The 27,120-nt window shown below is 47.5% G+C and overlaps 2 protein-coding genes across 4 annotated transcripts in view; both read left to right on the top strand.

Annotated features, from left to right (window-relative positions):
* ULK2 (unc-51 like autophagy activating kinase 2) overlaps nt 1-12,270 on the top strand; it is a 41,394-nt gene extending 29,124 nt beyond the window's left edge. For both annotated transcript variants that reach the window (XM_074922571.1, XM_074922570.1), the window contains 11 exons: nt 191-271; nt 3,089-3,375; nt 3,499-3,692; nt 4,197-4,306; nt 5,159-5,311; nt 6,041-6,249; nt 7,556-7,734; nt 8,686-8,804; nt 9,157-9,314; nt 10,179-10,314; nt 10,417-12,270. In XM_074922571.1, the coding sequence (XP_074778672.1) occupies nt 191-271; nt 3,089-3,375; nt 3,499-3,692; nt 4,197-4,306; nt 5,159-5,311; nt 6,041-6,249; nt 7,556-7,734; nt 8,686-8,804; nt 9,157-9,314; nt 10,179-10,314; nt 10,417-10,484 (1,694 nt within the window). In that variant the 3' untranslated portion in view covers nt 10,485-12,270. The remainder of the gene's footprint in view (nt 1-190; nt 272-3,088; nt 3,376-3,498; nt 3,693-4,196; nt 4,307-5,158; nt 5,312-6,040; nt 6,250-7,555; nt 7,735-8,685; nt 8,805-9,156; nt 9,315-10,178; nt 10,315-10,416) is intronic.
* A 4,863-nt stretch (nt 12,271-17,133) lies between these two features.
* On the top strand, nt 17,134-25,448 carry ALDH3A2 (aldehyde dehydrogenase 3 family member A2). Of its 2 annotated transcripts, XM_074923293.1 has the most exons (13): nt 17,134-17,181; nt 17,290-17,441; nt 18,267-18,440; nt 18,841-19,072; nt 19,180-19,265; nt 19,660-19,868; nt 20,027-20,144; nt 20,267-20,408; nt 20,583-20,749; nt 21,242-21,341; nt 22,111-22,346; nt 23,341-23,464; nt 23,784-25,448. In XM_074923293.1, exons 3-12 carry the CDS (start codon nt 18,279-18,281, stop codon nt 23,419-23,421), a joined length of 1,533 nt encoding a protein of 510 aa, XP_074779394.1. In that variant the 5' UTR covers nt 17,134-17,181; nt 17,290-17,441; nt 18,267-18,278; the 3' UTR covers nt 23,422-23,464; nt 23,784-25,448. The 2 variants fall into 2 exon arrangements, with proteins under 2 accessions (XP_074779394.1, XP_074779395.1); XM_074923294.1 differs by lacking the exon at nt 23,341-23,464 and having other exon boundaries at nt 17,138-17,441.
* The last annotated feature ends 1,672 nt before the right edge of the window (nt 25,449-27,120 follow it).

Raw genomic sequence — 27,120 nt, 5'->3', positions numbered from 1 at the left:
GGAACAGTATTTCAGAACACTAATTCCTGCTTGAAACTATCTTAAACCAAAATCTGCCTAACTAGGTCACATTTGCAGAAATAATTTCTGTTAAATTACTCGCAGAAATAAACTAACTAGGTTTTATTTTGCTTTTTACCTTAATTTGTAGGTAAAGTATAAATTCACATTTTGATTTTGTTTTGCGTAGTTGGAACCATACCTGAGCAGCTTGGGCACTGTTGTTGTGGACAGCTTCAAGGACATGAATCAAGGAGTAGAAACTTCTCAGGTGAGTGACTTTGGACACCGCAACCGGTACTGTTTTGATAGAGCTTCTACAGCATTTGTGAAGGGGGAAGAGAGCCAACACTACATTAGTGTGGGTTAGTAGGAGACACTGGGTAAGTGGTACACTGAGTTTCTGTAGAAATTTAAACCCATTGTGGCTGTATCAAGACATCTTTCCCCATAACTAATTCCTTACACAGTAAAAGAGTGACTGAAGTTTCTTTTTCTCAAGCTGAAAAATCGACTCTGATAATACCTGTCTTTAAACAGGGATGGAAGTGGATGGATTATAATGAATGGTAGTAACATGCTTCTAGAATCTGGTTTTGATAGACCAGCTCTGTCATGCCAGTCCTCAGAAAAGGGAGGAAGAACTGCCAGTGTACAGCACGCAGCACGTTTTCATCATTCCCTTGGGAAGTTCACTGGGATCTGATGTTAGTGTTGCTAAGCATTCAGTAAGCTTTGCAAGTCATAAATTATTATGGCATGCCAGCAGGAAAAAAAAAAAAAAAATCAGGGAAAAATAGGACTTGAAGATGTTCTGAGACTGTTAAAGATGGAATCGTGCTGTAATGCCGGAAGGGTTGAGCATAAGAATATGAAATTCAGCAACACGTTCTTTTGCTCTGTGCATGTTTTGAGTGCATTTTCTTGGTTACCTGAAATACTAGTTATACTTTTTATTTTGGCTTTCTAAGAGGTGATGTTGATACTGCATTGTGGGTTTTTCCCCTATTTAAACACTTTCCAAAATCGTCTGGAGATGATAGAGCCTTCATTTGTTGGAGCAGCCATGTTTCAAATACCTGGGAATATTTTCATCCATATGAAATAATTTCTATGATGTGTCTCAAAAAGTGTGTTCATAATTACTATGCCATTGGCATTGTTAACAAAAGACAAGGAAACAGTGAATCCTCAGATTTGAAACAGTCTCGTCTCTTAAAAAACCCAAAGGGTCTGTGAAGAGAATACAAAGTAATGTGTATGATTTTCTTGTTGCATCTTTTCTTTGGATAGAATTCTGTAGGGCTGTTGGTTTAGTGCCTTTTGCCAGTGTCAAACTGACTTGTACTTGTTACATACCACAGCACTGTTTTTATGGCTGAAAGGATTTTAAATGTTTCATTTCTTCATCTGTTTCCTGCATTCTTTTCCTGCTTGACTTCATTTCTTAATTTCAAATGAATGCAGTGGTATTGCTATTTGTAAAATACCACAAATTGCAGCAAGTCTGTTTCTCAGCATTTAAATGGGTATGGGAAGCTGTCTTTTTGCTCTGGGTGAAGTGAGGTCATCTGTACTGAGATTTTCTAAGGACTGAAGATGTCTGTCGTAATGTAGCTTCTGAACTAATTGAGCTGCTCTTGCTGCCAGTGGCAGCAGAGGACGAACTTCTGACTCAGAAGCCTTTCCTGTGGTGGCAGTGCAACTGGAACCAGTAACCAGTGAGATTCAGGACTGGTTTCTGAAACAACAGGTGAGGACTTTCAGTGCTGTGAGACAGACAAGCAAAGGGATTTCAAACTAGCAGATTCTTGGCTGGGAAGTTAGTGAGAAATAGACTTGATCCCTCTGATGGAGCTGCAGCCAGAAAGGCAATTCTAAAACATACCATTTAATGGAGTGGAATGAAATCAAGGTGAAGTGGCTCATTCAAAATCTGTCTAGCAAAAGCATAGGCTTAAGAAGGTTAAAAGATGTGTCTTAACAGCTGGGCACTTTACTGAGCAAACTGCAAGAAGTTTTGAGCGTACATTTATAAAATGGAGCCTATCTCAGAAGATTGTCTTGGCCAGCTCTTAAAAATCTTACCTAGTTAGTTTGGTTCATTTTCAGCTTTGACTTTTTTTTTTTTAATGATTTTTTTTTTTAAAACGTGAGTGAAACTTCAGTGTCAGTTCTTTGAGGTTACAAAGATAAGCATTTTATCTAGGAAGCTGTGGCCATAAAGCTGAAGTCTGATGTACTGTTTGTAACTTTGCACAGTTCCTCATCATGAGACAAAAAAATACCACAAGGAAGAGACCATTTCATCAAATCTCAGGTTCCTTATTTTGAAAGAGGAAGGGTACCTTTGAGTAGGTGAGATGTTCATAAGCAATATTTTGCTGAAGCCCTCTGTTTAAATGGTGCTTATAGATTTTTTCCTCTAGGAGAAACTTTCCACTCGTACTTAAGTGTGGACTTCCTCTGTATATAGTAAGCTTTTGGAAGAGATTTAGTCTGACAGACTAAAAAGTAAATGACTCCCCAAAATAATGATTTCAGACTGTTCCATCTGAATAATTTGATTCTTTTTAGTACCTACTTTTCTTGCAGGAACGATGAGATGAGCTGCCTTTTGTTTCTGCAAATGAAGCTATTATGTACAAAACAAATCATTAACATGCAATGTTGCATTCATGCTCTTGTTTGCAAAAATATAATTCCAGTACTTGAGAACCTCTATTCAACCTAGAGTCTTGGCGGCTGCACTTGAAATTTCCATATTGGTTATGCCATTCCTGCTGTATCCAACCACTTTATTTGTCTCAATGCAGGTTGCCAGAGGTCCTGCAGCTGCCAGTACAGCTGTCACCCTGAAATCTTGCCTATTTGGCAGCTTGAATGTCCCATCAGTGTAACGTAGCCTTAGTCCAAATAGCCAACAGGCTAAATCCGTTCTCGTGAGTTGATGATCAGACATATCTCACAATGTTTGCACTCCCATCTCCTTTCAGTTTAATGTTGATCTCTGGCATTTTGGGCTTCATTGATACATTTACCAAACACTGCAAGTAGCATTTTACTTGACTTTTTTTCTTCCCCACAGGTTCTCCGATACCACCATCTCAGTCTCCACAGTCACTTCTGATGGGAGCAAGGTTGCAGAGTGCTCCTACTCTCACAGATATTTACCAAAACAAGCAGAAACTCCGAAAGCAGCATTCGGACCCCGTATGCCCATCCTATGCGGGGTATGGATACAGTCATTCTCCACAACCAAGCAGGCCAGGTAGCCTGGGAACATCACCAACCAAACATATGGGATCGTCACCTAGGAGTTCAGACTGGCTCTTCAAAACTCCCTTACCAACGATCATTGGCTCTCCTACTAAGGTTTGTTAAGTTTGCCACTGTCAGTAAAACAGGAAGTGGTAACACACTGCCCGAAACCATTCCCAAGAATATTTTGAGGTTCTGACTTTGGTTTTTGTATGTTCTTGGTCTTGATTCTTAAAGGCAACAGCTCCTTTCAAAATACCTAAAACTCAAGCATCCTCGAACTTGCTGGCCCTGGCTAATCGCCAGGGCTTGGTGGATACCCCGCTGCAGCCTAAAGACATCAGTGACCCAAGGGATTTCACACACTTCCACTCGCCCCAAGGAGGTGAAAAGCAGGCAGGAGAACAGCACAGCAAAACTACATTCGGCAGGTAGGCACTGTAGGGCATAAAACCTGTAAAGTTGGGTGGGTAACTTGGCAGAAGTATGTACTTGCACACAGCAACTTAGAGGGGAAAAGCATGCAAAAAGCGAGGTGTGAGGAGATGCTGAGGTTTGGTGTGTACAACTGAAACATTTTGTACTGTGTATAAATATAGCACGGACTTCCTGGAGTGCTTTGTCTTGCTGTCTAGTTCCCTTTTGATTATCTGAATATGGAACTTCATTGCCTCTGTGAAGGCTATTCAGTTTTTGTTTGAAAATCTATATGACAAAATCTGCGATATAAATTTTTAAAAGAAAAAGATCTCTTTATGGTTAACTCTGTTTTAGTAGGTCCATGATGGGCAGTGAGGTTTCAAGTCTTTCTGTACTTTTGTTGAAGAATTCTCTATAATAAATACCAACAATCTGAAAGTCATCCTTAGTTGCAGGTTAGATAGGAAGATCTTATTAAAGAACTTTGTTGTGAATTCATATGTTTTTCTGTCTAGGTCTGTTAGTACTGGGAAGCTATCGGATCAGCAGGTTAAGACTACCCTTGGTGGCCAGTTATACCAAGGCAGTACAGACAGCCTCAACACGGAGCGACCGATGGATACAGGTAAGGAGCAGACCGATATATCCGAGCTGTCTTTATGTGCAGGGTTGTTTATGAAGCACCAACTAGATACAGTTCTGCTTCCAACTTTGATAATTGGTTCTGACAATTTTCAGCCTCGGCGCAGAAGTTTTTTTAATCTTTAAGGGGATATGTTCCATTTTTTTAGCATAGCTTTATATAACTGAGACGGGAAAATATCTATTTCTGTGCTAAACACAGAAATATCTCAACTGCCTATACTGGCTAGAGGGGGGTTTATTTTTTTATTTGGTTTTATTTTCATTTTTAATACAATATTTGTGGCTGTTTCATTTCCTAATTCCATTTCATTTTCATATGAAAGCCAGTTGATGTAACTCTGATTCTGGGTCTTTTTTTTTTTTTTTTTTTTCCCCCCCTCCTCCCTCCCCCAGCTTATCCCATGCCACAAGTGGCCACCAGAACTTTTTGCCTCATTTATGAGCAGATGGAGGGAGTTCTGCAGATAGGGCTGGTCTTTAGCCTCCAAACCTGTCATGGGCTGCCTTTGAATATTTCTGTTGTATCTTTTGCTGCAGGACTGGTGGTGTCCTCAGACTCTCAGAGGGAGCCTCTGTTAATCTTTTCTAGGCAAGAGTGAAGCAGGGAGAGAGATTAAAAGTAAAAAGATATGTGTAGAATACATCTTGACTCTTTTTGTGTGTCGCCAAGGCACTCAGCTTGTTTTATTTGCTGTCAGAACTTCTAACTAGTCCAAGTCTTGGATCTACATCAAAGCACGTTGTATTGCAGTGCTCCAATTTGCTGCATGTAATTACTTACTGGTATGATTATATGTAATAGGGACTAACTTGCTGAAATTTTCTCTTCCAGCTCCAGCAGGGGCCTATGGAATTGCAGTGGCACCTCCTTCCATGGGAGGCGGGGTGAGTTCTCGGGCTGTCATGTTTACTGTTGGGTCCCCTCCAAGCAGTGCCACCCCTCCTACCTGCACCCATATGGTCCTCAGAACAAGAACCACCTCAGGTAAGACTTTCCTGACAGCTGTGGACTGTTCTCAGACGCAGTATTTAGGCTTGACCACTTCTTGGGCCAGTAATCTGATTACTGCTTTGCCCCGTAGATCCTCTAGGCCATACAGTAAAAGTTCTCTGTGGAGATTAATGTCAGACAACATCTGCCTTTTCTCTCCTAAAGAGAGGGCCAGAGGCATGGATTTACAGTACAGCAGTGTGTAACCTCCTGTGTATGCAGCTTTATCCACCTCAGGGAGTGTAATAGACCTCTATGACAAAGGTGGAGAGGAAAAGTTAGACTTCTGATTCTGCATTTTTGCCTGCTGCTGTGCATTGTACCAGAAACAACACACAAGGGGTGCTAGCTGGCTGCAGTTCAGCATGTGTTGGCTGTGTTGCCCGAGAGCAAAGATCTCAAGGCCTTCCTCTGCTCGGGATGAGCAGGAGTCTGCAGCAGTGTACTTTTGTGAACTGTAGCACAACCTTTGGTCTGTACTGTTGGACTCTCTGCCTTGGAATCCTCGTCAGTCATTTCCTAGAATCTGTGTTACAAATCGTCACTGTTCCTTACGGTGTAGCCTTTGCCTTCTCTACAGAGTGATGCAAGGAACAATGAGGAGAGCCTCCCAAGAGTGAATCTGTAATGACTACTGATTTGTCATTTGCTGTCATCCGCAGCCCCAGCACTGCAAGATGGAACAACCTCTTAGACTGAATGTGTGTGTTGTTTTTCTCGTAGTTGGATCAAACAGTTCTGGAGGCTCTCTCTGCTCTACTAGTGGCCGTGTATATATGGGCTCTCCTCCTGGTATTTATATGGGTTCTTCTCCGCCGGGAGCTGAGGCAGCTCCGAGTCTGAAGTACATGCCTTATGGTACTTCGCCTCCCAGCTTAGAGGGCTTTATCACTTTTGAAGCTCCCGAATTGCCTGAGGAAACTTTAATGGAGGTATAGAAAAAATAATTTAATGTTTTATGACGTATAATGCTGCTAAAACAGAGACATGATAAAACCAGGACTGCTCAGTGCACTTTGTAGTTTCCTCTTCACTATCTCACATACTCCTTTTTAAGATCTTGAAAATATTCCTGTATCAATCGTGGCAGATTTCTCTTTGGTAATTATTCTTGGCATTTCGTGTATGTGAATAGGTAACCAAAGGAACATATGACTGCTTTTGTTCACCAGAGCCTTCCAGAGAGGCCTCTGTTTTAATGCCAAGTCTCTGGACGTGGGTGCTGACAGTAGCAATATCCCTCTGGGCATTGTTTTTAACTGCTTCTTCACAGTCAGCGGATGACATTAAATCCTACTTGTAGGAAGACTGTCCTATATTTTTTAAAATGTGTGGAGGAGTGACACTTTAAAAACACAAATTGGGGTGGTCTTTCGCCAGAATGCTATCCTTGGACTGTAAATTTCTCAAGACAGATTGCTGTTCTGTTTTCTCATTCACATCTTGCTGGAAGGTGTTTGGATCCCTATTGAATCTATATATTATAACATGAATGTTTGACAGGGCACTGTATTCTTCCCACAGACAGAGTTTAAAATGTACTTAGACCTGCATTACTAATGAAAAGATTATAAATACTGCTAAGATGTATTTGATTAGTTTTGAAGGCTAACTTTTTTTCTGAGCGGAAACTATGCGTGTAGTATCTGGTTTAGTCCTGAAGAAGCAGCGAGTTGTTAGCTCCAATTGAAGTTGTTCAGTTTAAACTGTAAATTTTGGCAACAGCCACCTTTTAACACAATGTAATTCTAGATCTAAGTGTAAATTAGACTGAAGCAGAGAAGTATGAAGCTTTAGATCAGTTCTGTTCTGGGTATCAAGTCTGTTCTATAATAAAAGCCAAATGTTCCTCCTGGCTTCTCATACAAGTGCCAAGCATACTTTTGATGTGCTGATAATATAATAACAAGTAATATGTCCCACTCGTGATTCCTTTAGTTGCTCAGGTTTCAAAAAACATAGCACTCCATGTCCCAATTCATTTAGCTTTGTTGAAAAACTCTTTAAGTATAAGCTACAGTATCTTGAAATTAATAACAAAGAGAGTGCAAGTTAGTATCTGTGATCTGTTTGGACCCATTTGGTTTTGTAGTCCCTAGTGCTGGCTCTACTACAATGGGATTTCTGCACAGAATTGACATATCATCAAATCTTCAAATGATTAGCAAGAGATTTAAGTGTAGTTGTTTGCCTTATGGCTTATAGTCGTTAAATTGTTGTTGTCCTTCCTTCTGACAGAGAGAACATACAGATACACTGCGTCATCTAAACATGATGCTGACATTTACAGAATGTGTTCTGGATCTGACAGCAGTACGAGGAGGAAACCCAGACCTGTGTACTTCTGCAGTATCACTGTACCAAATCCAAGAGAGCATAGTTGTTGATCAGATCAGCCAGCTAAGCAAAGAATGGGGGTAAGTATGCGGTCAAATAGTATCAAGAGAATTAGTGAATACTGAATACATTAAAAATGTATTCAAACTATGCCCTTTTTGTTGGGAGTGATTGTTTTACTGTATAGAATCTTTCATAGGAGTAAGTATTTAATAGCTGAAGGCAGATCAGAAAGAGCAGAGATAGAGACACATTTGCTAGCGGACAAATAAAAAGACTGTTTTCCTGTCTGCCATGTAAGTTAGGGAAAGTGGTGAGGAGTTCAGGCTGTAGGTGCAGCAGTGCACTTCTAAGCTTGGAAATTTGTGTTCCAGCTTCTGTCAGATCTGAGCCCTCATCTGTTCCTGTTGATCAGGCTGAAACGGCACTGAGGTGGCGGCTGGGAAGGGGGAAGGGAGTGTCCAAATTTAACCTTTTTTCAGCAGAACCAATCAGCCCTAATACAAAATCAAAAGCAAAGAGAAATAAGAGAAATCTGGAGTGGTAGGAAAGGTCAGTTCCACTTCCTACCTTCTTCCTGAAAAAAAAAACCAAACACACACACATACACACCACCCACCACCTCCCAAAAAAACACCAAAAAACCTCTGCAAAGTGTTTGCTTTTCACCACTGAGAATTCCAGAGTCATAGGAAATGACGCTGTGAGAAAAATACACCCAGTCGCTTGTGGTAAGACATTGACCCCGGGCATTTAGTCCCCACAAATAAGTGTTCCTTTTTAAAATGTCTACATTAAAGCAGTTCGTATTCGCTGCTGCAGCTACTAGATGAGCAGATGTACTCTCAACCCGTGACAGAGTGTTTGTGAAGGGAAGGGAGGGGTGGAGTTGCATTTTAAACATCTGTCTTCCTTTGCTGCTGCTGCTGGGTCCTATGTGATTAAAAAGTGGTGTCTGCCCGTGGCTTGACTGTGTTCAAGAAAGGTGTTTTGATTCATAATTACTTTTTTTTCTTCTCCCTGCTCCCTAGACAAGTAGAGCAGCTGGTGTTGTATATGAAAGCTGCCCAGTTACTAGCGTCTTCTCTGCATCTTGCCAAAGCACAGGTCAAATCGGGGAAGCTGAACCCATCCACTGCTGTTAAGCAAGGTACATGCAACATAATCTTTGCTTTGCTTGTGAATTTTCTTTGTTGATACATCAGTCAAAAAGCTTAAGTTGCAATATTTGTTTTCTTCTGTATATGAGAATTGTAGATCCGTACAATTGCACAATTCTGATAGTAAACAAAGATGCAGCTGCAAACTGTTAAGAAATGGGGTTATTAACTTGAAATGGAAATTATTTGATGCATAATTCACAGAAGTGGCCAAGTAAATAAACACTAGAAGCGGAAGTTTAAAGAGATTGACTTTGCTAGTGCTGGGAAAAGCTGAACTTAGGCTATGTTGTTAGTTGGGTTTGTTGGGGTTTTTTTAATTTCTTCTTGCTTTTCTTCCAGTTGTGAAAAGCCTCAATGAGAGATACAAATTCTGTATTGGCATGTGCAAGAAATTGACAGAAAAGCTGAATCGATTCTTTTCAGACAAGCAAAGGTTCATTGATGAAATCAACAGTGTAACTGCAGAGAAACTCATCTACAGCTGTGCTGTAGAAATGGTAGGTCACTCCTTTTACCTCATTAATAGGACATTGAGACAAATTGCTTCTTTCTCTCGCCTACCTCTTCTACGTAACCAGAAAATAGAATGTATGTTTCTAGAATTCTGTCCATGGCAGTTTTTGTTAGTCTTTCACTCTCTCTCCTGTCCTGCCTTAACTGTGGCTAAAGTTCCTGGCAGATGCTGTTCCTCAGGGACATTTCCCCTACATCAGCACATTTGGTGCATAAACACCAAGAAAGAACTCTGAAGCCACACAACCCTGTGTGCTGAAGTTTCATCCACTAAGGCTTACTAAAGCATAGAAGCAACAGAAGTAGCTTCATCAATCTACCAAGTCAATTTGAAGATCAGTCTGTCCATACAAAGCAAAACAGGAGCAAACGTGGAAGCTTTTTCATGTAATTGATCAAATCTTTATCTGCTGTGGTGCAGATGCAGTAACCATACAGGAAACTTAACTGCTTTTTTGATGAGGTGGAAGTCTTTTAAATATAGGTGTCACACAAAAGCTACCAGCAATAATGGTGTAGTCATGCACAATTAATTTGTCGTCTTTACAAGAGAATGTAGGTGTAAGAACAAGCAGATTTATTCATATGTTGTTGTAACATGTGTAAACACAAAAGATCAAAAAGTGCTTTTATAGCTTATATGTGCAGAATATCCTTAATTAATACAACATAGGTGCTATATTCTCTCAGACTTTGGTTTTGTTGTTTTGCAGTTATAAAAATGGATCAGCTAAATTAAGGCTCAAAAATAGTTTCTTAATGACGCTTTTATACCATTCATTTTGAATTTTTCAATTAATTATTTGCTTAATGCAGTTTATGTAACTGAATCTCCCGAATTACTCCAGGTTCAGTCGGCAGCTCTGGATGAGATGTTTCAGCAAACTGAAGATATTACATATCGATACCATAAAGCAGCCTTGCTGCTGGAAGGACTGACTAAAATACTGCAAGACCCTGCAGATATAGAAAATGTACACAAGTGTAAGTTTACGTTGAATAATGAAAATCTGGAAAAAATACATGGAATTAATGCATCGTAAAATAACACTGACATCATTACCTATTTTCTACCTCTCTCTGCAGATAAATCTAGCATTGAGCGAAGGCTTTCTGCACTTTGCTATAGCACAGTGGCTGTATACGAGCAGTAGGGATATCCCGAGGACCAGATGGCGTGAACATAAGGGACCACATCAGTGATACTGCACTTTTTTCACTACAGCTTAATTGTTGTCCTTGTTCTGCCCCGTGTGGAAGATGATTCTTAACAGTTCTGTGGTGACTACCAAAGAAACAGCAGCATATTCAAAGAGGAGAAATTCCAAAAGTACACTTGCCTTACTGATCCAGCAGCTCCTTTTTCTTCCTAGCAACAGAATTTAAAAGAATCTCTCTTCACATTTCAAACTGATCCTTGTACATGTGCTTTGAACTTGAATGATCGGGGTTTGGGTTTTATTTTTTCCCCTCATGAGGTTTATAAAGAGTGGATCCTTCTGCATCAGGTACAAAAAGACATTTCGCTCAGAAGATTCCCTCAAAAGTTTGTGAAAAATATTTTTAAGTTGCCAGTAAAATGTGGCGGAGTGAATCTGGGAAACCCTGAACATGTGCAAGTGCTGTTTGAAGCTCTCGGGGCTAAGCTGGCTTGTGTTGGAGCTCACATGTTGTAAACAGGGCTCAGCTTGTCTTAAGAAGGGATGGCGAGAAGGCGCCTTTTACACGGGGGAAAGGTGGTGAGGGAAGAAATTGCTCTCCATCTGTGCGAAATCCCCAGTGGGCTTTCAGCTGATGTGGATACAGTTTGATGATCTTCTTCCAAAATATTTTGTTTTGCACTAATTTACTAAAGCAACTGTATATTCATTTTTGAAGAACTATATAAAAACAAATTAGAGAAAGAAGGCACAATGGACTTGGCTGAATTTCATTTCAGTGTACATAAAATTCTTTTCAGAATTTCAAATGTAGCTTCTAGAAGACTTTCAAACAAACTGTAAAAACTTGTATTCATGTGAACCTTTCCATTTTATACCTATTTGTCTAATACTTGAGTAACTACTGCTCTGGACTTTCTCAGTAATAGCAATGTTGAGTTCCTGGTTGTTTGCTTTTTATAGAGATTTGGTTGCATCTTTTGTTGTGCATGCGATATGTGCATTAATGCCTGCAGTCTCTAGGGGTATAATGACAGTTCTCTGTAGTTTGTTTCTTGGGCAGTATTACAATAAATACTGTAAATTGAAAGGTTCTGTGAGGAACCATGCAAAACCAGAAAATAATGTTGGGGTTTGTGATGCTGATAAATTGATGTAGAATATCTACATACAGCGTGTGAAAGATAAGGATTATTTTGTGTGCATTTTGGGGGAGAGGTGGGAAGCTTCATTTAGCCTTATAGGCATTATCATTTCAAGCATCCCATGAGACCATCAGGACAGCGATTTGCAGAGTATTTAGGCAGGTCAGCTTCTCTGGAAATGGTTCCTGTACTTTATTTTTGGGACATTTTTTTTGTTACTCAACTGCTTGAATACTTGAATAAACCATTCTCCAGGACAAAATCATTTTAATCCTCTTAAACACAGTGGTCTGAACTATTTGACAAAAGTTGTACAGGGCTTACACATCAAAATATTATTTCAGTGTTCGGATAACCATGTGTTTCCTTTACTTTGACAGAGTAATGTACTTTTTACCTTATTTATCTGTATGAAATTCCAACAGTTAATTTGAAAGTGTTTGTTTATATAATGTTTGTATTTTTAGGTCTTTAATACGGTGTTTCTACCTCTCCTTTGTAATTGCATGCGTTATTCTTGAAAACTAGGTAATAACTCACTGAACTGTTGCGTAATAGCCTTTTTATTATGGCCTGTATAAATGTATATTAAGGTAAAAATAAATACTGACACTAGAAGTGTTTCTATGGTAAAACCAAGTTTCTGCGTCTCTGTAATCAAAGGCCAATGGTGTTAACTACAAGGAAAAAAACCCCACTCTGTACTTGGCCACTTAAACCAGTTGCTGAATGTTCCCCTCAGCAGTTGGACATGCCACGGGGGCAGGTTGGGGCAACCTGAGTGCCTTATCTCTGGCACAGTGTGTCCTGGAGTTTGTTCTCCCTTGCTTTAGGAAAACAATTCACCCTGGTTTGGTTTTTCTTTTTTTAATTTTTTTAAAACTTGGATTTGAAAACAAATATGCTAAGGAGGTTCCTGGATAACAGCTGTATGTTCTTTTAACAAGGTGCTTATTTGTTGCCTCTAGTAAAGAGAAGCTGTCTGGGCTGCCAAAACAGCATATACAGACCTAACTGACAAAAACTGGCAGTTAAGTTACTATTTCTGTCCAAACTTTACCAAAACCAGTCTTTGTCCACCTTGTAGCCAATATCCTCTGTCCACCGACTGAGGTGTGCTGTGGTAGCTGGGGTGTGGCTGTTGTATTTCTTAGTTGTACTATCAAATTTTTCCCAATTTATTATTTAAAACCCCCTGCAGTTGTGACTGGCACGTAAAGAGGATGAGGAAGGAGTGAGCATGGAATGCTAATGATATGTCTGAGCACAAATCTCAGAACAAAGCAAAAGCCTTAATGCACAAGTCTAGGAGATAGGCCGCTTTTCCCAGGAACTCACTGTTTTTTGTTGGGTTTTTTTCCTCAGGATTCAAGCTCATTCTCCTTCCACTCTTGCCAGCAAGACTACAGCTGCACAAACAGGAGGAGAAGAAAAGGGCTATTCTTGTTTGCTGTTTTCAGGAGGAGGAGACCAATGTTCATGGCCTGTCTTTCTGCATAAACTCATTCCACAAAGATCCTGAAGCTGTCCTCTGTCTTCAGCTCTCTGCGCTGAACAGCAGGTGCTTGTTTTTACCAAATACTTTATTTTTTTTTTCAGCCTTTAGAGAGATAGAACTTGAAAGGAGATACTTGATGTGCAGTTTTTCTAGTTCAGCACCCAGCATCTGCTCAGGAGCACCATGTTCTGTACTCGTTCCATTCTCTCCATAGTGCATAATGTTGACTGAGGAATCTAAAACACATTTTGATTCTGACATTTGCTTTTTATAAGCAAAAAGTTGACGTCTCAGCCCCTTCCTCTGATACAGACAACCAAATCTAGTTAATTTAACTTGCAGCTAGGATACTACACATTATTCTGAGAAGCATTTTTCAGTTGAGAGGTGTGAGTTGTTCCTGGGACTCACTAGGTTCTGCATACTTCTTGCTACTTTCTTGTACAGCAACGTCAAGGTATTGCCATCCTCACCTCTGGGTTCAGAGGCAGGAACTGTTGTGTCCCACTGGTGTCACAGCACTGTGCAGTGCACAGTCCAGCTGCACCAAAAAGGGAAGCTTGTTTTTTTGTTCAGAGCAAGTAAAGCTGGATGATGCTGCTTTCGAAGCTTGTTGAGGCTTTGAAATTCAGATAGGCTGGCTTGTGACCAGACTTGTGACCTGCCTCCTTTTTGACTCCTGCTTCCTCTATTTTTTTTGCCTGGTGTTTTTTAATATATTTTTTTTTTTATCCTTTGACTTTTCTGTCTGCTCTGAACTCTGCTTGCTACTATCTTTTTTGACTGGTATGCCTTTAAGTCTTCAAGCAGACCTCTTTTTAGCCTAAGCTTCCCTGTCCAACCTCAGCCATAGCCCTGGCTGTGGCTTTTTAAAAAGTGCCCACACAGCTCCTCCTTTCTGTAGATCAGTGAAGTGTATCTCAGTAACCCCTCTCTTGAGGTCTTTAAGTCAGCTGGAGCCCAGTCCAAGTCTTGGCACTGCTTCTTTGGACAAACACCTTTTCAATAGGCTTTTGTATGTGGCAGGCTCCCCCCTCCTCTTTGCCTGAAAGCAAACGAAGTGCCAGTGGTGCTGTTGAATCTTGTTGCGGTCTTTGTGCCAATCATTCTCATTGTGTCTTTGTGTTGCTTTCACATTTTCCATGGCCCCAGCTATGTCTACAATGCAGCCCACAGACCATGGCTCTGTACTACACAGTATCTTGTTCTTGCAAATGTGAGATCAGCCACAGCTTTCAAAACAAGTGATGCCATAAATGAACTGAGCTGCATTTATTCCTGAAGGTTCCTTAAAACCCCTTGTTACCAAAACCTGGTAAATTAAGAACTTTCTAACACTCAGTTTAGCATTAGAAAGCAGGAATTACTTTATCTGGGCTAGGGATCATTCCTCCTAACATGCACACCCGAAAGACAAAGGCACGCTCGTTATATACATTAAAAGAAATATTCACGTAATTTCTGAGAAGTACCTGCCCATTTCCAGGAAATGCATGTGTTAATCTATTGCACAAGTGTACTGAAACTGGGGAAGGATCTCTGGGGTAATTTTTGATGTAAAGACCCTAACTCAGTTTACCCATATATGGGAAGTCCCAGTTTGGATCACTCTTTGGCACACAGCCTCACTTAGCCTCAAAGTTTATACCAAGGGGCCTGTTACAGTTTGGTTTGCTCCTTGACACTTATCTTGTCCGTTTGGCATGCAGACTCCCTTACCTTCAAAGTTTAGACAAAGTTTATACCATCACACAAAGGTGCTTCTTGTTCGTATACTAACCAAATTGTTTTAAGTTTTCAGCATCACTCTCCCTGTTGGTAATCTTCTGTACCCGCTTTTGTGACTGGGTGCTGTTTGGGCTTCTGCATCTGCCCTCTTCTTGTGCCACTGGCCAGACTGTGGGACACTTAGAAAACTTAGAAAACACTCTGGAACTCGAGACTTGGTAGACATTTAGGTAGAAATTGAGGATTGTCAGCCTAGTTAAAAACTTTGAGCACGATGTGCAAGTTAAAAAAAGATTTTATTGATTAGCTGTGTTGTTTGGTGGACTCTTGAAACCAAACAGTGCACAACTTTTCTACACTAAAGTTGTCCTTCCCTGGGCTCTGCTGGATGCTTTTGGGAGCAGGGCAAGGAACAGCACAAAGCTATGCTCCCTGGGCAGGGCAGGAGCCTGTCTCGCTGCAGTGCCTGGCTATAACTGACCCCAAGAGGGGAGGGGAGCAGGAGGCTGCAAGGAATGGAGGGGAGAGGGGAGTCTCCAGCTCAGCTTCTCAATAAAACCTCTCTTGCTGCTGTCAGTATAGCCCTGGGGATTAGAGCACACCCAGAGCTGCTCACCTCCCAGTTCCTCTGGAGTTCCGTTACTTTCCCATAAATAGTTCCCTTCTTTATTGTTTCTTAGTGACTGAATAAAAATAGAAAACATTGTCAGCTCCTAGGCGTGGGGAGCACGCTGCAGACCGTGTGTTTCACTGGGTGCTGTCTGGGGTATTCTTCCATCTCACTCCAGATCCCACGCTTCCCTGCAATCCACGTGTCTCGCCCAGCTGCTCCAGGGAGACTCAGCTGCTATTTTGCAATGCTTAAAACGCCCTCAGCCTCGTTTCCTGTCCATAATTGGCTAAAAGATGTCCCAGACAAGGACCAAAAGGGACCGTTTCCCAGGATGCAGCATGCTGCTGCTCCCTCATTTCTGCAAATACAGAAGAGCCTTAAGCAGGGGCACAGGACCAACCCGCTGGGATGCACTGGGAGCTGAGATACTGCCCTACTGCGTGTGATGCTAAGCCCAGGGAGCACTGCTGTGGCATTAAAACCCTCGGCCTGAAGCGTGACAACTTCACAGGCTCTGGAGAATGGCCACTGTGAAAAAGGTAGGTAAATAGCCACCTCCTTGCTCCTGCAGACAGCCCTGGGCGGCTGCGCTGCCTGCAGAGGATGCATTGCAGCGCAATACTCCACACTGGGAGCTCAAAGACTTTTATGCTGATTGCAGCAGCATTAATTCCTTATCTAATTTTTTCTTGGACCTCCAGACAGCGTGGTGCCTGGAGAGAGCTCCAACCTGCCCTACCCGCAAGGATGCCGCCAGGATCAAGGAGAGCATGTTTGCATCAGGTAATGCTCCTGCGAGGATTGTTCCTGCTTCCACCCATGTCTTCTGGAATGCAGACCCAGGTTTTTTTCATATCCTGCAGTGCGAGGGCTCTGTCAAGCCCAGCCTGTTTTTCTTTCACGTGTTGCCTCCTGCATGCAAGTATTAGCAGTTGCTCTTGTCATTCCTCCCAGTGGTGGACTGTTTACTGCAGAGATTTGTGCAATAGCTTGTGAAACGTTCATGTGCAAGCTGAGCTGCAGCCTGTTGGCAAAGCCAGATGACCAAAACCGAGCTTTGTGTTTGGGGGGAGTCACAGCCGGCTGAGCTAAAGGGCACCCCCAGTCTTGGAAAAACACACTGATGTGGGAAAACATCATGAAACTTTGCAGGGAGCCTGTGTTCCACGTTAGCCCTGTCTCCTGGGCACGAGCACCCAGCTGCTGGTCCTGCGTGTGGCAGAGGTGTGTGGTGGGCAGGGATTTAGCTGGGCACAGATTCAGCTGAGGAGCTTTAGCAATAAACAGAGTGTGTCAGAAACAGTAGTGCGTAACAACCTGGGAGTCCTTTTCAAATAATCCCCTTGTATTTCTTAGAACAAGTTGTGACAGGCCTATTTTTAACTGGAATGAGCCCAGACTTGTCTCAGCTCCCTTCCCTGCTTTTCTGGGGGGGGGTTGTTTCTCATGTGAATGCTGTATCAAGGTTAATTCCACTATCCTGGCCAGGCTATTCCTGTTGACTGCTTTGCCTCCTACAAACCACCACCTGCTTTTTCAGCACTTGCTGGCCCCTTTTTCTTGACCGACTTGTCTCTCCCTCCCCCTGACGCAGGAGGCTGCTGGCAGCGCTCCCCTTCACCAGCACTTGGCCTCAGAAATGCTGCCCGCAGCTGAGGTGCTCGGTGAGTTCATGCAGCATTTGCTCTGCGGGGGAAAAACCAACGGGTAAAGCTGTTGTGTGCCACTTACCCTCCTTAGATAAGGAACCCCCAGGGGGACTTTGCCCCCCCCAAGCTTCTCACGCAGTGCGCTTCTCTGCCCCACGCCCGCCAGCATTTCACAATCTGCTGGGTCCCAGCCCCAGTTCGGCGGCGCTCCCGGGAGGGTTGGCAGCCTTCGCCACCAGCCGCCACTCCTGCAACGCAGCCCGCAGAGGCGGAGGCGCTGGGCGGAGGGAAGGAGCAGCGCTGCCGGCGGGAAGCAAGGTACTGCCGCCGGTTCCCGGGGGTACCGCCGCCCCTTCCCGGGGGCTGTCGGTTCCGCCGCCGCACCGCGCTCTGTCTTCTGCCCTGTCCTCTCTCTCCCCCTTTCCTCGCCGCGGGGCCGCTCGGGCTCTCACCGCGCTCTCCTGCTCCGGGGCTGACCGTTCACCCGCGCTCAGAGAAGCCGGGCCCGGGCCCGGGCGGGGGTCTGGGGGCCGCTGCAGCCCCCCCGGCCGCGCCCGTTCTGCGCCTGCGCGGGGGGGCGGGGCTGCGGCCCCCGCGGCCTCGCCCATTGCGCCTCCGGGGGGCGCGCGGCGCCGTCACGTGAGCGGCCGTCACGTGAGCGGAAGGCGGAAGCGGCTGAGGAGCGCGGGAGCCGCGGCGGGCGGGGGGGGCGCAGGGGCACGGGCAGGGGCTTCGCCTCAGCCCGGTCGGCGCTCGGGGGTCGCCGGGGTTCCTCGGAGAAGCCGCCGACCCCCGGTCGCGCCGCCCTCGCGGCCTCTGCGCTCGTCGTGGCGGTGCTGGGTGGCGCTCGGCGGCGGGGCGCGGGCAGGGGCCGCCTCCCCTCACCGCCAGGACCTGCCCTCGGTCCCCTGGAGACGTCCTTGCTGGCCTACACAGGGGTGCTCCCTGCGCTCCTTTTCAAACTTTTCTAAATTACGAGCCGCAGCAAATTGTTTAAAACTTCAGAGTTAAGGCTGAACCGTCAGCTATCCACTCTCGAGCTAGGGGGGTGCGAGTGTGTCCGGTGCCTGTGAGAAAACTCAGTTTCTATCTGTAGGAGGGAGGCCCCGCAGTGAGCTGGGTCTCGCTGCTCTCTCCCTGCAGTGCTGAGCAGCCATGGAGAGGATGCAGCAGGTCGTTGGGCGGGCGAGAGCTGCCTTCAACTCAGGCCGGTGCCGCTCGCTGGAGTTCAGGATGCAGCAGCTGAAGGCCCTGGAGCGGATGGTGCAGGAGAAGGAGAAGGAGATCCTGGCAGCCATCAAGGCAGATCTGCACAAGGTGTGGGTCGGGGGGTTTCTCCTGTCAGCCACACACAGACAGTGGTCAGCCTGGAGGGGAAAGCGGGGAGGCCAAGGGCTGCTGTTGCTGTGCCAGATGGCTTTTGCTGATGTCCCCCGTGGTCCTGGCTCTCGCTGTGGCCTGCCAAGGTCTGCTGCCACCATTTTAAATAAGGAGATAGGCTGAGGCAAGATTGTGAAGGCATATCCTGGCTGTCAGGTTTTGGCTTCATACAGAGCTGCACACGCCCAGACTGATTGTCATCCATTAGGGATTCTTTGGGGTAGCGCCACCGGTATCAGGCACTTTGAACCAGCAGAATTTACCTTCTTTCATGGGGCTGCCGTGGTGGAGGCTTTGGCTGGGCCACCAAGCCACCCCAAGCTCCCTGTCGTTGCAGTGTGGGCACAATGCGTACAGCCATGAGATCCTGGGTGTGCTGGGGGAGCTGGCCCTGGCCATGGACAAGCTGCCATCCTGGGCAGCCCCTCAGCCTGTGAAGAAGAACCTGCTGACGATGCGGGACGAGGCCTACATCTGCCCCGAGCCGCTGGGGGTGGTGCTGATCATCGGGGCCTGGAACTACCCCTTCGTCCTGGTGATGCAGCCTTTGGTGGGGGCCATCGCAGCAGGTGGGGACCCGCCGCAGCCCCTGTCCTTCGTGGGGCCGTGGATGGGCACTGTGGGGGGCAGGAGAGGAGGCCGGGGGCTCACTGGCTGCCCTGCGTTTGTCTTGTAGGCAATGCTGTGGTGGTGAAGCCGTCGGAGATCAGTGAGAACACGGCTCGGCTGGTGGCTGATCTCCTCCCCCAGTACCTTGACCGGGTGAGCGTGGCCCCATGCTGGTTCCCGGGTTTCTCTGATGTGTTGGCTTGGGGTGACCCCAATACTCTTGCACCACAGGAGCTGCACTTTCTCTAGGTGGGGGGCAAGAGCTGAGGAAGGATATGGCCCTCAGGAGAGCCTGGTGGTTATATGTGCCCTAGTTCTTAATGTGTGGCAGCGGGTTGGCCAGCTGGCTCAACCCTGGCTTCAACCTTCATTTCTTTCAGTTCTCATGGAACAAAGTTGAAGTGAAACTTCATTTCAAGGGAAGGAGCAGAGCTTATCTCTGTTATCGCTCTCTTTAGTCCAGTTCCTAATGTAGCTCACAAGTGAGTTTGTCCCATGCAAAGCTGCTGCTTTGATATATGTGCCTTAAATCCTGTTGGCCCTGCAGGAGCTGTACCCCGTGGTCACTGGAGGAGTACCTGAGACAACAGCACTGCTGACCCAGCGATTTGATCACATCCTCTACACCGGCAACTCTGCGGTGGGCAAAATCGTGATGGCAGCAGCTGCCAAGCACCTGACACCCGTCACCCTGGAGCTGGGTGGGAAGAGCCCCTGCTACATCGACACGGACTGTGACCTGGCTGTTGCCTGCAGGTCAGGCTGTTGGAGGCCTTGGTGGGGTCTCAGCAGTGGGGCAGGGACCCCGTGGGCAGGTGGACAGCTCTGGGCTGGTGTCACTCGGGTGCTGTTGGGTGAGCTGTGGGGTCTGGAAGGACGTGACCATGGAAAAACTCTCTCCCTTTCCCCTGCAGGCGGATAACGTGGGGGAAGTACATGAACTGTGGGCAAACATGCATCGCCCCAGACTACATCCTGTGTGACCCGTCCATCCAGAGCAAGGTGGTGGAGAACATCAAGGCGACTCTGCAGGTGAGTGTGGGGTTCCTCGTGCTGTGGGACTTGTCCCCGTTCCAGCCCAGGTCTGAGCTCCTGGAGCTGTGGCTGTTGTGACGATCTGCTGAGTGCTTTGGTTCTGCTGTGGCCTTTGGCAGGAATTCTACGGGGAAGACGTGAAGTCATCTCCAGACTACGAAAGGATCATCAACAAGCATCACTTCAAGAGGATCCTGGGCCTGTTGGAAGGGCAGAAGATTGCTCACGGGGGAGAGTCTGATGAGGCCTCCTGCTTCATAGGTGGTTCTGGCAGGTTTTGGGGTGGGGGGGTGGTAGCAGGTGCCATCTGTGTGCTGTGTGTGTCTGTGGCTTGCTTGGTGTGTGTTGCGCACTGGTGCTGCCAGGGGTGGAATCCTCAGTGGACCACATCTTCTGTCCTGCTCACACTGCCTTCTGCTCTCCCGTTTGCCTCAGCCCCAACAATCCTCACCGACGTTTCTGCGGAGTCAAAGGTGATGGAGGAGGAAATCTTTGGACCAGTCCTCCCCATTGTGACTGTGAAGAGTGTAGATGAAGCCATTGAGTTCATCAACCGTCGGGAGAAGCCCCTCGCCCTCTATGTCTTCTCCAACAACAAGAAGGTGGGTGTGGGATGTGCTCCCTCCCCCGCAGAGGCATCTGCACATTTCGACCCTGGTCGTGGCAGGGTCTGTGGCGGCTCCTCTTTGCATGTGCATCACAGCATTTGGCTCTCAGGGTCTGTGAGTGTCCCCAGAGCTGCTGGAGGCTCCCTCTCTCCTGCTGAAGTGCTTTGCGTCTGCATGACTTTGTGAAATAGAAGGATAAAAAGCTGAATTTCCTTTTTGATGCTATGTAGTTTTTCATTATTAGATACCTTTAATGTATTGCTAGGGAGGCGAACTCCCAGGTTTCCATCTTTCCCATCCCTTCTCTGAACTTTCCCACTTCTCTTGAGTAAATGCTGCATGGAGAGGGCTTGTCTGAGCTGTCAGCCAGAGGAAGTGAACACGATGGGCTGTTGGCTTGTAGCTCCCCTCCCAGTCCTGCTCAGTTACATGGCTGTTCTCTTCTGGGCCTTTGTAATGTTTTGTTTGTTTGTTTTCTTTTGCCAGTTAATCAAAAGAGTCATCTCGGAAACCTCCAGTGGGGGGTTTACTGGAAATGATGTTATCATGCATTTCTTCCTCTCAACTTTACCCTTTGGTGGTGTCGGTAAGTTCCTGGAGCTCCTTAAGTGCCTTGCTGCACGGTTTGACCCAGGGAACACCAGCTGTTGTTTTGTGTCCAGGTGCCCTTGCTCCTGTTACACTTGAAGGGTCGCATATAGCAGATCTTAATATATTCTGGGAGTACATTAGGACAGGGGGTGATTAGCAGTAATTGCAGGAGGAAGAGTAGGACCTTGGCTTGGGGAGAATTGGCACATGTGATGGAGCAGCCTATGGGAGCTTTGCAGGAGAGTTTGGGTGTTACAGTGCTCATCAGCTGACAGTGAACCAGCGGTGTTCTGCTGCTGTGAACAGCACATGCTGTCCTGGGACTGAAAAACAGGGATGTACCCTGCAAAACTCCTGAGGAAAGCCTTTGTGCACAGCACCAGCCGGATCTCGGAGCCTTGGCACGGTGCTCTGAGAGGTGGCCACAGCCAGGGGAGAGCTGGAGCAAACAGTGCGTGGAGAAACACAGCAAAATACTGGAGAGTGTGTAGTCAAAACGAGGTGGGGAGGAGGAGAATGGAGTCCAGCTGGTCATCTTGGAGTCTGAAAAGTGCTGCGGAGAGGATGGATCAGTTGTCCTCTCTGCAGGAATATAGAGGAGAAGTTGTGCTTTAAAACTGCAGTGGGGTGGATGCAGGGCAGGTAACGTGCAATGCAGCTGGCAAGTTTTCGTGTGCTGCTTCTTGCCCTGTTAGTGGCCTCAAGTGGCCAAAGGTTGGACTGGCTGAGCCCGTGGTGTGACCTGCCTGTGCTGTGTCCCTCAGGTAACAGCGGGATGGGTGCCTACCACGGCAAGCACAGCTTTGAGACCTTCTCCCACCGCCGCGCCTGCCTGATCAAGGACCTGAAGATGGAGGGTACGAACAAACTCCGGTACCCACCTGGCAGCCAGAAAAAGGTGGATTGGGCCAAGTTCTTCCTCTTGAAGCGGTTTAACAAGACTCGAATTGGACTGATCGCCTTGGCCCTGCTGGGGATCGTGGTAGCGGTGGTGATCAAGGTGAGCTCTGGGTCTCTGCTGTCCGTGGGAGTGCACGTGCAATTCATCTGACCTTCCCTAAGGCCACTCTTTGCCACCACAGCCCTTTCTTAGCGCCTGCCCTGCTTTTTCTGTCAGGAGACTTATGATGTCTGGTCCCCCTGAAATGATCAGGATCTTCTCACTCTTTCAAGCAGTATCTAGAATAGAAATGCCCTCAGGGACATCTCCTAGGCTGCTGTACTGTTTGTGACTCTGCCGTGGTAGGCGACACCCGTGAGAAACTCCCTCCAGGGGCAGAGGCTGGTATGTTTTGGACAGGTTAGGGGTGGATTCCATTCCAGTGCTTTCTTCAGCAGCCTTGTGAGCTGCTCTATAGCCTAGCACAGAGGGCTGAGGTTCTGTGCCGTGGTGGCCTGGGGAGGGAAGGCTCTGTCCCAGAGCCTGGGGCTACGATGAGCTCGTGTTCCTTGCCCAGTCGCAGCCCCTGTCTAACCTCAGCTCGATTCTTTCCGTTTCCTCCCGTTTCTGGCTGGGTGGTGCGGAAGGGCGGGCTGTCCTCCCCTCTCTGCAGGAGGCAGCAGCCTGCCTGTGCTGGCTGGAGGACTCCAGACGCCTCCTGAGGTGGAGGGGTAAGATCTAAAACTCCAGGTGTGATTGCTGGTGGTTCTCCGTGGCTGGTGGACCGGGGGCTGCGTGTGCCCAGCCTGCCTGCCCCTTGCAAGGCTCAACGGTGCATCCCGGGTGTTCAGTGAGCTTCAGGGAGCAGCTGCTGAGGGCACAGGAGATGGCAGGTGGATCAGGGCTCTGCCCTTCAGTCTGTGCTGTTAGCGGTGCAGGGAGAAGTGCAGGAGCCCGACAAGCCGGGGGAAATAACCCACCTGTCGGAGCCCAGGAGGAAGAGCCACCCAGTGGCTCAGGCCTTGAAACAGGGAGGCAGGCCCTGCCTAGGTGAATGCCTTCTCAGCAAAGGGGGGAAACTCATGGCGTCTTGAAATCATTTGGGTTTTCTCAGAATCACCAGTCTGTGCTGAAGAGAAAAGCCCTCTTGATTGTGCTGGCTGTTCAGAGCCTGGGCTGGCCCAGTGTGTGGTAAGGAGGAGCAGGTTTCAGAGCACTGCTGTGGCTGTCACGGTGAGGTAGGAGCCTTTTTCTTCTCCTGTGTGTAGACCTGGTTTGAGATCGGGCAAAACCTTGTTAGAGTAAGGAGCATGGGGCTTGTAGAAGGTTCCCCCCTGGATCTGGAGAGCGATGCTTTCCCCGGCAGCGCCCACAGCTCGCGCAGGGCCGAGGTGAGCAGCGGTCGGTGCATGCCAAGGGCACAGGAGGCAGGCGAGCCGGACCCTGGGGAAGTCACCCTGAGCCAAGGGGCTTTGCTTGAGGCTCTTCTGGAAAGGGAGCCGGGTTTGTCTCAGCTGATCCTTCCCAGGACGTTGGTGTTGTGTTTTGCTTTCACAGGTGGCTTGCTGCTGAAGAGAGGAGAAGGCGTCCTGTGCAAGTCATACTCTGACTGCTGGCTTTGTGTCTGTTTCCTTAAGCTGAGAAGTCCTTTTTTTCTGCTGTTCTGGGTTATTTCAGTGAGCTGTCAAGCACGCAGAGTAGCCTTAGAGAAACACTAACCAAGAGAAGGCCCAGACTCCTGTTTACTAAAAAGCTGTGCTGAAACAGAGGGACCAGTGGGTACAAGCTCTCAGGAGGAGAATTGCAGAGCAAGAAACCCCAGTCCCTCCCTCCGCCCCACACCGAGCCACACACGCAGTGTCTTGCACCAAACTTTCCTTCAGTGACAACCAGGAGCTGGAGCTTCAGCTGTGATGGTGTTTTCCCTGCAGGTTTTGGGACAGTCTGTCTTCTGTCGTGGTCCCAAAACCACCCTCTTGGTGACGCCTCGGAGACGGGCTGTGCTGGCTGATGCATTTTACCAGTAGTGATGATTATGAGTAAACCCAGTGAGGTTCCCCGTGCTGTTTAATTGAGGTAAAATATTACGGATCTCTGTGAACCAGAGTTGTCTGCAGCTGGTCAGGGGATGCAGGCTGACATGCAGCCCCTTTTTGGGGCTCTGAGTTTCATCATCTGCCTGTAACAATTATTTGGCAGTTAGAAAATGACAAAGGTGATGCCTGCAGTGCCTGTATTTTGCTGATAAGAGTGTCTTGTTGCTCCTGCAGAACTTCCAGGCCTGCTTAGAGAAGTGAGAATTCCAAAGTACCTTGTTGTGGGTCAGCCCAGGCGGGCATCTGAGCCCCACAAAGTGGGACAGGGAAGAGAATTGGAAGGGTAAAAGTGAGAAAACCTGTAGGTTGAGCTAATAATGGGTAAAGTGACAGCTGGGCGTGCCAGCAAGCAAATTAAGGAACCCACTCATCACTTCCCTCGGCAGGCAGGTGTTCAGCCATCCCCAGGAAAGCCCGACTTCGTCACACGTAATGGTGACTTGGGCAGGTGGACACCATCACTCCCCACATCCTCCCCTGCCTTCCTCTGCTTTCCCCCCTGAGCACAGTGTCACGTGGTCTGGAATGTCCCCCTGCTCAGCTGGGATCAGCTCTCCCGCCTGTGCCCCCTCCCCTCCTCCTGCTGCCCCCAGCCGACGGGCTGCGGGGGGGTGAGAATCTCAGAGACCTTGACGCTGTGTGAGCACTGTCCGGCGACAGCTGAGCCCCGTGTGTGGGACAGACACTGCTTGGGTCACAGATCTGAAACGCAGCACCATCCTACTGTGAAAAAACTGGGCGACTGTGATGAAAATTAACTCCATCCCAGCCAAAACCAGTACAAACCCATTCCTGGTCACTGAAAGTCCTGGTTACTGAAAGAGTGTGTACTCTGTGTTTGAGCTTCTGGGTCTGCTGTAATCTTGCACTGGGAGATCATATGGGGCTTGTAGCTTGGGGAGAGGATGCTGGGGAAATACATGGTGAAAGGACCTTAGAAATATTAACGATTCAATAAGGAAAATATAAAAATTATTATTCAATGCAATTAATGTAGAACAGAAAATTATACTTACTGTGCAATAGGTAGGATTTCTTCACGTCTGGTGAAAAATCCATGTGCTAAGCCTTTTTGATGATATATTTTCCAAGTACTAAATTAAACACTGAGAATTTAAATAATAAACCAAGCGTGGTAAGTCCCTGCAGTCTCCTGGGGAATCCTGCCCGTCCTCTGCCAGCTCTGGCCGTGCTTTGGCCGAATGTCACAGGTGTGTGGTGAGGTGCCTCTGCCCCGGAGCGGTGGGCTCCCCGCTCGTGGGGAAGGATCCCCAGAGCTCTGGCAGGGCTTGGGGCGAGGAGCTGCAGAGGAGCTGAACTGTTTCTCCTGTCTTGCCCTGTGCAAATCCATCCCCTGATTTCCCCCCGGGGTTTGGTCAGGTGCAGACCGTTGTCTCCCCACGGCTGCTCCAGCGCCTCAAAGTGCTGCCCCGGCCTCGGGCAGAGCCCGGCACGGGCAGAGCCACGTGGTCTCTCACGACCCAGCGCGGGCGGCTGAGTCACTGCCCCGGCTCAACGCGGCGACCCAGGGCTTGTGTAGTCAAAGCGAGGATATATCTGGGCAAAGGGCGTCTTGTATCTAAGGAGAGCCCTGGGCCCTGGCCAGCGCTCCTCTCGTGGGAGGAGAGATCACTTCGAGCCGTGTCAGGGGAAGGGCTTGCGCTGCTTGCACTCGCTGTGGGAGACTGGAGGAGAGAGAAGCTTCTCTGAAGGTAACTTTATTTTTTCCCTTCGTTTTTTATGAGTCATCTGCTTTCTTGGTCGTCTCCATGTTTCAGCTCCTCGGGAGCATCCCTGTGAGCAGAGGGCGGGGTGGCTGGTGGGTTTAGGGGTATCTGTGAGCTGGGAGAAATCACCCACAGAGCAGCAGCTCTGCCCTCCCCAGGGATGCCGGGTTGCCCTGAGAGGTGCCCGCGGCCGCTGGGCCCTGCGCAGGTGGGTCGGGGCACTGGAGGGTGTGAGCCCTGAGCTGTCGCCACGGGAGCGAGAGGTCACCTCAGGAAGAGAACGTCTCCCAGCCTTGCCCTGGGCGGGACATCTCTTGGTGGTGGCCCCATGTTGAGTGTCCCCAGGTCTGAGCAGCCCTTGATGGCCCCACAGTGAGCCGCTTGCTCCCTGCTCTCCTAGTGCAGAACATTTTTTTGCTGCAATTTCTTTCCTTCCAAGGCAGCCAATGCACTGAAGAGGTAGAAGCAAACGAAACACACCTAAAGCAGAGAAGGCCCCAGCTCCTGCTGAAACAGGAATTGATTCAGACCTATGCCCTTGGCCATGCCTCAGCAGGGAGTGGTGGAGATGGAAGGAGGCAGCACGTGCCCTGCTTTGCAAACAGGAGCGCATCTAAAAGCTCTTGGGAACGGGAGAATAGTTTGTCACAAGGGTATCAAACAAAGATAGTTTTCGTTGAGCCCATTATCTACATAACACCTGATCACCACAGAAAGCTCTCACACCAGCTATGAGCCCCTGACAAAATGTGGCTCTTACTGCTGGGGACAGTCCCGTCTGGTTGTCCCCTGCAGAGGGGAAGAGCCTCTAAGAAGCTGCAACATCCCATCCTTGAAAGGCCTCATGACTGAACAGGTGACGTTTTGCTGCAGGGGAATCGCCTTTAGCCACCCAAGGTGAGTAAAGGCTACCTGAGCTGTGGCCACACTCTGCCCCAAGGACTCGAGGAGCCCCGGGCACGTGTCACTGTTGGTGCCCTGCATTAGGGGCGAACGGGGCGTTGCTGCGACCACAGTCCCAGGTCTGGGGAAGTCCTTGGCCACAGAATCCCAGAATCATCTTGGGTGGAA

The sequence above is a fragment of the Athene noctua genome, chromosome 19 (assembly GCF_965140245.1).
Source record: "Athene noctua chromosome 19, bAthNoc1.hap1.1, whole genome shotgun sequence".
In the NCBI taxonomy this organism is placed as follows: domain Eukaryota; kingdom Metazoa; phylum Chordata; class Aves; order Strigiformes; family Strigidae; genus Athene; species Athene noctua.
Note: the sequence above shows the minus strand (reverse complement) of the source record. Positions and strands in the feature narration are given on the sequence as shown.

Bases quoted from the DNA above. Each gene is read 5' to 3' on its own strand.
- ALDH3A2 (XM_074923293.1), top strand. From the start codon at position 18,279: ATGGAGAGGATGCAGCAGGTCGTTGGGCGGGCGAGAGCTGCCTTCAAC. The intron at 18,441-18,840 runs GTGTGGGTCGGG...CTGTCGTTGCAG, and splicing joins TCAAGGCAGATCTGCACAAG to TGTGGGCACAATGCGTACAG. The intron at 19,266-19,659 runs GTGAGCGTGGCC...TTGGCCCTGCAG, and splicing joins TCCCCCAGTACCTTGACCGG to GAGCTGTACCCCGTGGTCAC.